A 13607-nucleotide genomic window follows, 5' to 3' on the forward strand; every position below is an offset into this window, starting at 1 on the left:
TTACGCCCCCCCCAACCCAGTCCAGCTCCATCTCACACCCGCACCCCCATCCACACCCAACACCGCCCGCGCACCCTCTCTGGGGCAGCCGGACTGGACACCAACAAGGCTGCTGCTGCTTTCTTTGTGTGGTCAGTCTCCAAATAGAATGTGTGCGTGCACGCACAGCCACATCACCACTTTTTACTGCACCTTTTTGACAGGTTCCACGTTTGCCCTTTACAGGACCATGTTGGAGAGATTATCTGGGAAAGCGGGGGAGGGGGTTGAGGGTACACCCCTCTGTAGAACTCCAGGGAAAGTGTGGGGAGAGAGAGAGAGGGTGGGATGTCAGTTATTTGGAGACGTTGCTTGTTTAATCACTATTAACAATAGATGCGATGTTGGAAACATGTCTTTGATGTAATGTTCCTATCGGGACCTCGATCTCCTTTGGATAATCATCCAATTTTCGGATAATTGGTATTCGGATAATTGAGATTCCTCTGTATATCTGAATGCAACAGTGTGGTGTTTGAACACTATTTTTGAACTTTTTGCCTTTCATCTCTCATCAGTATATATAGTAACTGTAGTCTAACCTTTGTATAAGTGGTTACAAGGTTTTGTCAAAGCTGGGGAAATGCAAATTTGTTTGCCACACTTAAATTTTTTACTGAATTGTGATGCTGCATTGACATTTGTTAGAAGATCAAACTAAGGCAGTCTTGCGTGTTTATTATTTCTGGAATATATTTGACATGCTATACGTAATATATTTAATTTTATGACTATTAAACAATTTCCAAATATATTAGGGAGCCCTAAAAGTGTGTGTGTGTGTGTGTGTGTATTTATGTATGTATGTGTCACAATTGGGTAATCACTTTTTATTGGTGTGTGAGGAGATAGCATTGATAAAGCCATGAGCTTGTCTTTTCCCAAAGAGCACGTAATGAAACAATTCAGACTTTAGTTATTAGTTCACCAAACGTTTCTGTGTTCCCTTCAGAGCCAGAGGACTTGGAAACTGAGGCACTAGAAGAAGGAGAACCAATAAGTAAAGATAAAATGTCTGTGGCCCCCATTATATTTGGTGCCTGGGAAAAAGAAAGTGATACAAAAAGGTGAATGGACTGAACAGGCTTTCTGTTGGGTATTGTTGTAAATGTTTTAATTGTGCCATTGTTGCCTTAATTTACATGTTCAGTGTAGTACTGTGAAAATACACAGATTTATATTTATTTAGTTATTTCATAACCCAAATATGCCCCAAGACACTCTGCAGCCAATTAAGTAATTTGGAAGTATAGTCACTTGTAATATAGGTGTGTAGGATCAAGGCTTGCCTACTGTGGACAATTTGTGCATTTCTTAATCCATCATGGAAGGGATCCTGTCTGCTGAAAGATTTTACTGTTCTGAAAACTTCTTTCATCAGTTGTTAAACTTTCTAAGTAAAAAGCAAATAGAAATTTGCTTTAAATCTTGGCCTATTTGGCCACATACTGAAAGTAGTTATTACTTGAGGTGAAACTCAATTCTTGATGATAAAGATACTGTTGCCAGTGATCCCTTTACAGTACATTGGTACATGCAGATCTGGCACTGAATCAAGTATATTTTCCGAGGAAGTATTGTACTGTAAATTCTGTAACTATCACCATGCATACAAAAATTAATTTGTGCTGCTGCATGTTTCAAAACAATTCAGTTAGCTGGAGACAGAATCTTAATCGTGAGTTAAAAATCACACAGCACCAGGTTATAGTCCGACAGGTTTAGTTGGAAGCACTTGCTTTTGGAGCGCTGCACCTTCTGATGAAAGCTAGTGCTTCTCAATAAACCTGATTGACTATGACTATAACCTGGTGTTGTGTGATTCTTTTTTAAACTCTGTCCACCCCAGTTCAACACCAACTCCACCAAATCCTAATTGAGAGTTTGTAGTGATTTTGCAAGTGAGGACTCTGTGTTTCTTAGGTTTGTCTTGTGTGTTTTGTCTTGTATGCTTGTTGATATTGCTCATGAGCACATTTTGCAGACTGAGTCTTGTTTTATTGTGTTTACCCAGATCACTAGATGGTGCTGTTGCTCAGGCAGAAAAGACAGAGGAGGATGTGCTCAAAACCAACAAATACAGTGAAGTGCCAGACAGCAAAGTGGATGCTGGTCAGTGCCAAGTGTTTTTGTTTTTAACTTGATCAATTTCCTTTATCTCCTAAAAATGGAGAAACTTCCATTTTCAATATGTTACCCAATGGAAATGGTTTTCTGCCTTCAACTCCAGAGTCCTTTTTTATTGTATTCCGAGCAATGAGGCAGAAATTGGACTGAAAGTAAAATTTGTTTTGTTTTAACATAGCTAAATATCCTGAGTAGTCTTTTAATTTTTGGATTCTCATAGTCAGAGTTATGGAGATGTACAGCATGGAAACAGACCCTTCGGTCCAACCCGTCCATGCTGATCAGATATCCCAACCCAATCTAGTCCCACCTGCCAGCACCCAGCCCATATCCCTCCAAACCCTTCCTATTCATATACCCATCCAAATGCCTCTTAAATGTTGCAATTTTACCAGCCTCCACCACTTCCTCTGGCAGCTCATTCCATACACATACCACCCTCTGCGTGAAAAAGTTGCCCCGTAGGTCTCTTTTATATCTTTCCCCTCTCACCCTAAACCTATGCCCTCTAGTTCTGGACTCCTTGACCCCAGGGAAAAGACTTTGACATCTTTACGTTATCCATGCCCCTCATAATTTTGTAAACCTCTAAGGTCACCCCTCAGCCTCTGACGCCCCAGGGAAAACAGCCCAGCCTGTTCAGCCTTTCCCAATAGTTCAAATCGTCCAACCCTGACAACATCCTTGTAAATCTTTTCGGAACCCTTTCTGTTGTGTTATTTATGCAACGCTTTGTCAAATCAATGCTGTCTTGTATACAAATACTTTTCAATTCAGGATCAGATTCTGCCATGGGAATGAAAATATATAAATGGCCAAAACTATAAGTGACACGCACAGTTTCCATGTCTGAATAGTTAATTTCATTTTTACTAAAAACACATATTTTAATCCACAGCAAATTGTACTTAAACCATTTTCTTTATCAAATAGAATGTTGCAGGAGTGAAATCCGAGAAAGTGAACCTCTTTTCCAGAAGATGCCATGCCCACAGGACAGAGCAGCAGCTATGTTGTCAAGGGAATCCTCACAGGAAGAGTCACCAGGCCCCAGGCCATTGTTTTGGTCATTATCACCAGCAAATTTCAAAGACAAACATTCTCTCTTAATTGGGCTGTCAACTGGATTGTTTGATGCAAACAACCCAAAGGTATGCAAGCACTTTGTTGTGTTCACAGTACCCAATGCAGAGGTAGTGATCACGTCCTTCAGGGAATCAGTAGATGCAGGAATACTGCTAAAAGCCAGTTTTTGTTGCCCATCCCAAAATGCCTTTGAACTGAGTGGCTTAATAGGACATTTCAGAGGGTAATTAAGAGGCAGATATGTTGCTGCAACTCTGAAGTCACCTATCAGCCAGATCAGATCAGACTGGCAGATGTGAAACACATCAGTGAACCAGATACAATTCTATGGTGATCAATGATCGTTTCCTGTGACTTCCCAGATTTTATACTAACTTGATTTAAATTTCAACTGTGAATCTGCACCTTGAGCGAACTAGCATGGATGGCTGGATTGTTCATCCGAGTAGGCTATTGTTTTGCTCTCTTAGTTATGTTTCAAAAGAAAAGACGCTGTTTGGTTAGAAGAAGCCAAAATAGTTTTGAGAGGAGTTATGAACTTTGTTGATGAGGGAAATTCTTGTGGATGTGATATTTTCAATTTCTGTACAGCTTTTGGTATTGTAACACAAAAGCAACAGATGCACAAGGTGAGAAGGTATGTCGTATGAGTCAGGCACACAGGGTGGGTTCAAAACTGAAAAAAACAGGAAAGCATCGGGTTCACATAATTCGTTACTGCAGAGATCGGTGACCGACTGTGACTGGCTCTGTTTTCATGGCACTGAGTCAGAAAATAAGATCTGAATTGACAAATGACACCAAACTGGAAACCGGAGAACACCAGTATCAAAGACATGAATGTAGCGTGAATGTGATCAGTGATTTAGCTCTCTAGTTTTGGTAATGCCTTTTCAGAGTAGGTAACAAACCAGGGACCCTTGAGCAATGTCAGTTGCTTTTGCTAATGGTGATCAGTGTCCACATATGTTATCCAGTGGTTAGGCACTGACAGACTGAAGGGAAGCCTGCTGAAAAGCTACAAACATTGAATCCCTGCAGCCTTTGTCTTGCAGCTCTGTGTGAACATCATCCTCCGTTTCTGAGATGTAATGCACCACAATGACCACAAGGTGTCTGAGCAGAAATCGGCCATTCAGCCCATCAAGTCTGCTCAGCCATTCATTGAGATCATGGATGATCTGATAATTGTCAATTCCACTTTTCTGTCTTTTCCCTAGAATCCTTGATTCCTTACTGATTAAAAATCTGTCTGTCTCAGCTTTAAATATACTTAATGACCCAGCCTTGACACCCCTGAGCTACAAAGAATTCCACTGATTCATTATCCTCAGAAGAAATTCCGCTAGATATCAGTCTTAAATGGATGATTCCTTACTCTGAGATAATGCTGTCCCACAAGGAGAAACAGCCTTTCTGCATCTACCCTGTCAAGTCCATGAAGAATCTTGTATCTTTCACTAAGGTCACAGTTTCATTCTTTGATTTTCCAATGTACTCAACCTCTCCTCATAAGACAGTACCTCCATACTTGGTATCAGCTTAGTGAACCCTCTCTCGACTGCCTTCAATGCCACTGTTTTTCCTTAGTTTTTAGTGTAGATTTTCTCATTGCAGATGCTAAGGACCTGTTCACTCCCTGACCTCAACAAAATGTTTAAGACGTACGTTGATGATCTTAATGCATCTGATGCTCCTGAGGATAATCTTGAACTAGATGAAATAGAAGATGAGCCCAACAAGGATGAGTACCACTCTGATTCAGACACGTATGTTTGCAATTATTTCAATTGTTGTTTTCAGTGCATTCTAGATGATTTCTTTATTTAATACGTTTAATGGAGTTTTTGAGGGAAGGTCCCACACCTTTAATATTTAATGTAAGTCTGACAAACAATATTTGTGCATATGTTTTAATGTAATAATGAAGGCAGCTGTTGGATCCTGTGTTCATTCTCGACTGTGCCAATCGCTTTCTTAGTTCTTGAGATGCTTCAATACCAAAATACCATCCCATCTCCTGTCACACCAGAGATCCAAAATGTCTGACCATTGCTATACAACCATCAAAGATGCCCTCTGTTCCATTCCCCTGTCCACGTTTTAGAAAATCAGATCACTGAACTCTGTTGCTGTTTCCAGCTTACAAGCAGAAATTGATGCATGAGGACCCTGTACAGAAAGTAATGCAGTATTGGTCTCCGGTAACAAAAGGGCTTCTATGAAACTGCTTAGAGTCAGTGGACTAGTCCATATTCAAAAAGTCAGCGGCCAACCTCAATGAAAATGCCATCACTGTCACAGACTGCATTAGTAAATGCGTGCCAAAGGAGGTAATCTAAATGTTCCCCATCCTGAAACCATGGATGAACCAGGATATCCACTTTCTATTGAAGTCTAGGTTTAAGGCATTCAAATCCGGCATATCTGGTATACACAGGAAATCCAAGTACAACCATCATAAGGCTATCAAAGATCCTAAGAGGCAATGCTAATCTAAGCCTGAGGTCCAGACCAACCACATGGCCACCTGTTGTTAGTGGCAAGGATTATATTACATCATTGGTTATAAAGCAAAGTCAAGCAGAATTGAGGGCAACAGTCCATCCCTACCTAACGACAAGCTCAATGTATTCCAAGCACACTTTGAACAGAAGGTCAGTGAAACAATGCCTCCTGTCCCAACAGCCTCTGATTCACCTGTACCCACAATCACTGTTGCAGACTTTAGATTGGCCTTGAGAGTGAACCATGAAAAATGACTGGCCAGGATGGAGTCCCCAGCTGTGCACTCAGATCCTGCTCTGACCATCCAGCAGGAGTATTCGCAGACATCTTTAACCTCTTCCTGGCTCTGACCTCCATAATTATGAAATGCTTCAAGAGGTTAATCATGGCTAACATCTGCTCCAGCCTCCCCAATTGCCTTGATCACTTGCAATTCGCCTACAGGTACAACACGTCCACAGCAGACGTCATTTCCCTGGCCCTACATTCATCCCTGGAACAACTGGATAACAAGCATATTTATGTCAGGTTCATACTTATTGACTATAGTTCCACCTTCAACAACATATTTCCAAACAAACTCATCTCTCTCTGAATTCCGAGATCTAGAATCTGGTTCCCCATCTGTAATTGGATCCTTGGTTCCTAACCCATAGACTGCAATCAGTAAGAATAGGCGACAACACCTTCTCCAGCATAATCCTCAACACGTTGTCCATGGGGCTACGTACTCTGCCTCCTAGTGTATTCCTTCTACACTCACGACTCTGTGGCCAAATTCTACCCCAACTGTGTGCTGATGACATCACCATTATAGGTTAAATTTCAAACGACACAAGATAAGGGAAAGAGATGGTGTAAAAACAAAAATCTCTCTATTGATGTAGGCAAAACAAACGAGCTGATCATTGGCTTCAGGAAGTGGGGTGGAGGGCATCAAGTTACTGGGAGTGACAATCGCCAACAATCTGTCCTGATCCACGCAATGGTCAAGAAAGCAAACATTCTCTCTACTTCCTTCCAGGATGCTAAGGAAATTTAGCATATCTACAAGGGCTTGTACTAATTTTTATAGATGGACTATGGAAAGCATCCTATCTGGATGCATCATAGCGTGGTATGACCACAAGAAACTACAGTGAGTTGTGAACACAACCCAGTTCATCACACAAACCAGGCTCCTATCCACTAACTCCATCGATATTTCCTGCTGCCTCAGGAAAGCAACCTACAAAATCAAAGACCCTCCCACCCTGGTTATAGTCTCTCCCACCCTCTTCCTTTTGGGCAGAAGATGTAAATGTTTTTCAATACACATACAAACAGATTCAAGAACAGCTTGTTCCTGCTCTTATCAGATTTTTGAATGGCCCTTCAAATGTCAGTTCTGATCGCTCTCACTCTCTCAGCGAGCCATGCCACTGTGTTCTGCACTCTGTTCGGTTTCCCTGATGCCCTTTGTATTGGTACAACCTGCCTGTATAGCATGCTAATCAACACTTTTCACTGTATCATGGTACATGTGACAACAATACATCAATCAATATTTTAATCCTTTAGATTTTACCCAAAGCTACATTGGATCATGACTCAAAGAGGCTAGATGGAACAAATCTGTTTTGATTTCTACTTATTGTACTCCGTCTGTATGACACTGCCATGTGCAACAGCTGTTGGTGTGTGATGTCCAAATTATATTGATTTATTTCTGTGCTGTAAAGTCATTGAACCCGAATGGTATATGCTTATGCTCCATGTGAGCCTCCACCTGCCTCGCTTCATCTCCTTCTATCAGTACATCCCTCCTTTCCCTTTTCCCACTTATCTAGCTTCCCCACTTCTGTTGCTTGCCTGTGCTGCATGATTTGTATTCAAATCAGAGTTTAAAAGAAATAGTTTCTCCATCATTCCCTATTTTATTTGTTAGCATCTACCTCACGTTTTATGACCTGTAGTTTTGGTTCCCTCCCATAATTGCAAGCATTCTTGGTACATCTCTCGGATTCCTTTCCAAATTTTCAAGACCTCAATGAGGCCAGCTTTCTCTTTTGTAAGAAGTGTGTTCCAGCCTGTCAGCTTTTCCTACTATGTATTCTCCCTTTTCATTTTGCTATGAACCTTGTGAACTTCCTTTCCATCTTCTGGATTACTTATGTATCCTTTTCAAAAAATGAAATTCGGGATTTCACACATCTAAAGTGTCATCTAATCAAAATTCCACATGACCTTTTGTATTTTACAATTTTCTCCCTCGTTAAAGCATGTTAAATGATGGGATCTGTTTCTCTCATGGCTTTATTAACCTTTCTGTAATTTGTGAATATCTACCTTAGACTCCTATTGCTCCTCTTTTCCATATAGATTCTATGTTGCTTAGGTTAAATTTGGAATTAGATTGCTTTTTTAATGTGCAGGGTGACATGAAAAGACAGAGTGGCACTAGATGTGACTTCCATTTGGAGAGCTGGTATAGACACTATGACCTAAATGGCCTCCTATATTTGAACAATTTTGTGACATTCAGGCCTATTTTGCAATTCTTAAATCTAGTTTTGTTTTTTCATTACTTCCTCCTTTATATTCACCCTCTAGTTTGTTATCCCCTGTAAATTGTTTAATGTAAACTATGAACAACAGTTGACATAATCAGCACCATCCCAGGACAAAGGAACCCGCTTGATTGGCACCACATGACAACTTGGACATTCATTTCCTCCACTAGTGTCGAAGGTGAACACCAACAACTCCTCTCAAGCTCCTTCAACAGCACCTTCCAAACCCACAAGCTATACCACCTGGAATGATGTGGGTAACAACTGCATGGGCATGCCACTACCTGCATGTTCCCCACCATGCTGCACTTCTATCCCAACTTGGAACTAGATTGCCATTCCTTCATTCTTACTGGTCAAAATCCTGGAACTGTCTCCCCCTCAGAACTGTACATGTACCTGCAATGCATGGTTTATAGCAGTTCAAGAAGAGAGCTTACCTCTACTATCTCGAGAGCAATTGGGGATGGGTAATAAATGATGGTCCAGCTGACAACATTCTGTTATGGACCAAGCCAGACCCCCTCAACATTTCAAGAAGGTAGTCCAGACCCTAACTTTGCTAGTTGTTTTAGGCAGGTGTAATGCAGATGTTCCAGGAGCGACATAGCTGGCCCAACCACTTAGTTTAAACAAATCAGAATTTATTTACAGTAAAACACAAAAGAGAACAGAATTCAGAATAACTTCACCTATCAGAAAAGTGAACAGACTATCCCAACTTAATGATGCAACAATCCCCATAAACACCCCTTTCCAAAAAAGGTAAAATCCAACAGTATCTTACAGGAGAGATGTCCGAGAGAGAGAGGATCACGTGGACCTGCTTCTTTGGGTCCAGCAGCTTCATCACTGACTGCCTGCCAAAACCAAACCAGAGAAAAGCTGAGCTGGGAGAATTGGCCGCTCCCCTTTTCAATGTACAAGTGTTTGTTTTAAACTTGAAACCCCAGACATTTCAGACCCTGTGTCTTTATGACTTTGTGGGAAAAAAAAAAGCAAGGACAACTAACCTTGTTAAAGGAGCAGCATCATCACAATTCTCAATCCATGAATGAAAATGAAAAGAATCAGCCCACGAATTCACCAGTTCCCACCTTGTGCTGATCTAATCCATTCTGTTTAACCTCCAAGTTCCGTTTTCTAACTAGCTCGCAATTCATTCTACAATCTGTTCCTTGACTTCATATGCTGTAACTTTAGTCTTGAGTGTACTGTGTGTTAACTAATCAAAGGGCTTTTGAAAATCCAAATATGTTCCATCTCCTACATGACCATTATCTGCTCGCTGTTAATTTTCTGATAATTCATAAAGATTGGTCAAGCATGTTTTTTTACCCTTTTGCAATCCTTGCTGACTGCTTATTGGTTTCTCGATGTTTTTCAATCACGGCATTGAGTGGTTCCTTTGTCTTTCCTACCAGTGATGTTTAGCCACCTTGTCTACAGTTCCAAAGAGTTGTTCCATCCATCTCCTTTTTAAATAGTGGAATCATATTTGCATCTTTCTCCCCGCACACCAACTACCCCCACCCCCCTCCCCCGCCACACACACCACACACACACACACACAACACACACACACACCGACCCACACACACACACACACGCACCGACACGCGCACCGACACGCGCACACCCCGACACGCGCACACCCCGACACGCGCGCACCCACCCCGACACGCGCGCACCCACACCGACACGCGCGCACACACACACCGACACGCGCACACACACACCGACACAGATAAGAATGATCAAAAGGAAAGTTCCCTTACAAGCTAAAGGGCAGGAGTGATTGATTAATTTCTAGACCACATAATCCTGGAAATGATTAAGGCAAATGATGGATAGGTGCAACAACAAAACATTGGGTTTAGAGGGGATATAAAAGTGTACAGTAGACTTACTGCCCAGCAGTTGTTTAAGAAATTCCCCAGTCATTGTACTCCATTTTGAGATGATCAGGTCTAATCAAAAGAGGACATGCTATTCCTCAACCTTCAGTGGGACAATGTCAGAGGCTGAGGATGAAGAGTAGATAATCAAAGTTAACTGTGATCACAAAGGAAAGCAGTCACTTAATGATTTGTGTGTTCCAGTATATTTGGAGAAGGCGATGCAGATGACCTACAGGAGCTTCAGGAATCGATGGAGCGTCTGTTGCAGGAGCAGCCCAGTGAAGAGTTCAGTGAGGAGGAGGAGGAGGAGGTAGCTTCCAATTCAAGTCCTCCTGAAGAAAGTGTTTATAATGCGGAATCGTCAGTGAATGGAGCAGAGGGGGAAGATGATGAAAATCCAGCAAGCAGCAGTGACCAAAGTGCAATTCATGAAGAGTGGCATTCAGGTTGTTTTTCCTATATTCTTAATAAATTACACTGTCATCTAGAGATTGAGAGTGCTGTTTTAGATATCAAAAGGCTATTGCTGATGATTTATTTCGCTGGATCTCGTGATTGACAAGATGATGGTTATCAATTTTAATTAGGACAAGTGATTGTTCATATCAAATAATTTATCATTCTGGATCGAGTGTTTCGCTGGAAAAGCGCAGCAGGACAGGCAGCATCTGAGGAGCAGGAGAATTGATGTTTTGGACATCAGCCCTTCATCAGGAATGGTGGTCCTCACTTTCTCCTAATTTATCATTCTGGTCTATTTCCATTACCTCTGGGACGTTTCGTAACAATTTCTCTTTGTTATTACAACTGTTAGTTGTATGGAAAATTATTCCATGAGATTTGAGGATCTGACATGTTATGCTGCATGCATCGAATCACTTTTTCTGTAATTCTCACCATGTGCACATAGATATTGAACGTGTTATTACAGGAAAATTCATTACATACAGCAATGCATTATTTATGCTGAGTTTGAAGATTAATATTGTAACTTGGAGATTTTTATTAGAAATACTTTCAACCAGGGTTAATTCTTGCCCATGTTTGACATGAGAATTCATAAGAGAAAGTGAGGACTGCAGATGCTGCAGAGTCAGAGTCGAAAAGCATAGTGCTGGAAAAGCACAGCAGGTCAGGCAGCATCCGAGAAGCAGGAGAGTTGACATTTCAAGCGTAAGCACTTCTTCATGTAGTAGGGGAGGGGGCTGACAGATAAACCTGGGGCTGGTGGGAAGGTAGGCTCCCCTTCCACATTCCTGATGAACGGCTTATGCCTGAAATGTCGACACTCCTGCTCCTCTGATGCTGTCTGACCTGCTGTGCTTTTCCAGTGCCACGTTTTTCAACTATGGGAATTCATAGGGTCCGGAGTCAGTGTTTAGGACTTCACAGTGCAGGGTGCAGACACCGTCATCATTCCTGGTTACACCCTGTGTAGCCAAGGATGTATATAATATATACCACTATGCCATCACCTCTGCTGGGTCTGTTCTACCATTGACACAGGACCAGGGATGGTGATTGTGTCTGCATCATGTGTAAGGTATGACTATGTCAAGCTGTTGCTTGACTAGTCTGTGAGACAGCTGTCCCCATTTTGACACCAGCCTGCAGATGAAACTAAGGAGTACTTTACAAGGTCAGCAAGACGGTGTTTGCTGTTGTCATTCCAGTGCCTTAGTTGATGCCAGGTAGTCCACCAATTTCATTTGCTTTTTATGCATTCTAGCAGATTATAAAAGTGAATGGCTTGTACAGCCATTTCAGAGAGCAGTTAAGTTATTTGCTTTGCTTTGGGTCTGGAGTCAAATGTAGGTGAGACAAGGTCAAGATGGCAGTTTCCTCACCTAAAGGATGTTGATAAACCCAATGGCTTTTTACAGCAATTGAGTGGTTTAATGGTCATCATTAGACTTTGAATTCAGAAGTCTGGAATTAAAATCCCACCATCTGCTGTTGTGGAATTCAAACCCAGGTTCCAAGAACATTAGAGCATCCCCTGTGATACTGCATTTTTGTTCATGAATTGTCAACAGTGCTGAGTTTTTTTTTAAAAGAAATGTTAAACATTTTGAAACTGCAGAATAATCTACAACAATTATCTTCTGAATGTCTGGTATCATATAATTAAACAGACTGGTGCCAGAGGAAATGGAAATATCCACCTTGTACCAGAGTAAGGTTTACTTTCATAGATTCATTCGGATAATTATTGGAACTGTTCTCCAGAGATAAGGAGTGGAAACATTGGCATCACCATGCAATTGTTCAAATGGTGGCAATAAGGGAAGATACAACAATCCCCGATGCTTTGTAGAAATAAGTTTATTTTTAATTCACTTTAATTCACACGGCTGTCTGGGTATTTATTGCCTGTCCATAGTTGCCCTTGACAAAGTGATAGTGAGCTGCCTTCTTGAATCGCTGCAGTCCATGTACAGTAAATAGACTGACAATGCTGTTAGGCAGGGAATTCCAGGAATTTGACCCAGTTAATGTTTTGAAGATGTGAGTGTACCTTTTTAAGAGAGTTAAAAGCAGCAGAACCACTGGACGCAGCAGCAAGGCAATAAGGCAACAATGTAACACTGGGTCGAACAACTCGATTAGTTAATTGCCTGGAGACAAAACAAGTTTGAATTTGGCCAATCAGTTTAAATTATACACTGAAAAAAAAACTAATTTCCAATCAAGTTTGAATTGAGTATATTGACAATAAGCCAGTGACACAATCCGATGCTCTGGGATATAAGACTGGGAGGAGGGAATTGAACAGTTGAGAGGAGAACTGCCAAGTCCTAGCATGTAACAGACTGCTTGGAAAAGAAGTTCCCTTAAAAGTCCCTTTTTGATCAGTAACCTGTGACAGAAATTCTTAACAAGCAGAAAGAAGACACCGAAAGATCTGAAGACAGGAACCTACAGCTGCATGGTTTTGAGATAGTATTGTTTTGTAAATTTTAATTGGAAGTTTTATCGGACTAGTATTATAGAAGGGAAGGTAAAAGATAAGTTAGAGGAAGGAGTTGTAAATAGTAATTAGTTAATTATTCTCTGTTATACTTAAGAAATAAAGTTGTTAATTTTTACTTTACATAGTTGGCCACTCTAATTTTTGCAGATTATTTCATGAGATAAATATTTTCTGTGAGTGGTTTTAAATTAAGTAGGAGAGTTTACCCCATATTGTAACAACAGTGAAAGAAAGGTAATATATTTCCATAAGACCATAAGACATAGGAGTGGAAGTAAGGCCATTCGGCCCATCGAGTCCACTCCGCCATTCAATCATGGCTGATGGGCATTTCAACTCCACTTATCCGCATTCTCCCTGTAGCCCTTAATTCCTTGTGACATCAAGAATTTATCAATTTCTGCCTTGAAGACATTTAGC

The 13607-nt window shown here is 41.1% G+C and overlaps 1 protein-coding gene across 7 annotated transcripts in view; it reads left to right on the top strand.

The window, feature by feature from the left end:
* The window catches only part of nek1 (NIMA-related kinase 1), a 162909-nt gene that overhangs the window by 118288 nt on the left and 31014 nt on the right, over positions 1 to 13607 (top strand). For all 7 annotated transcript variants that reach the window (XM_043703496.1, XM_043703514.1, XM_043703532.1 and 4 more), the window contains 5 exons: positions 992 to 1106; positions 2054 to 2151; positions 3100 to 3317; positions 4870 to 5021; positions 10415 to 10659. In XM_043703496.1, coding sequence (XP_043559431.1) covers positions 992 to 1106; positions 2054 to 2151; positions 3100 to 3317; positions 4870 to 5021; positions 10415 to 10659 — 828 coding nt within the window. The remainder of the gene's footprint in view (positions 1 to 991; positions 1107 to 2053; positions 2152 to 3099; positions 3318 to 4869; positions 5022 to 10414; positions 10660 to 13607) is intronic.

The sequence above is a fragment of the Chiloscyllium plagiosum genome, chromosome 2 (assembly GCF_004010195.1).
Source record: "Chiloscyllium plagiosum isolate BGI_BamShark_2017 chromosome 2, ASM401019v2, whole genome shotgun sequence".
NCBI lineage: Eukaryota > Metazoa > Chordata > Chondrichthyes > Orectolobiformes > Hemiscylliidae > Chiloscyllium > Chiloscyllium plagiosum.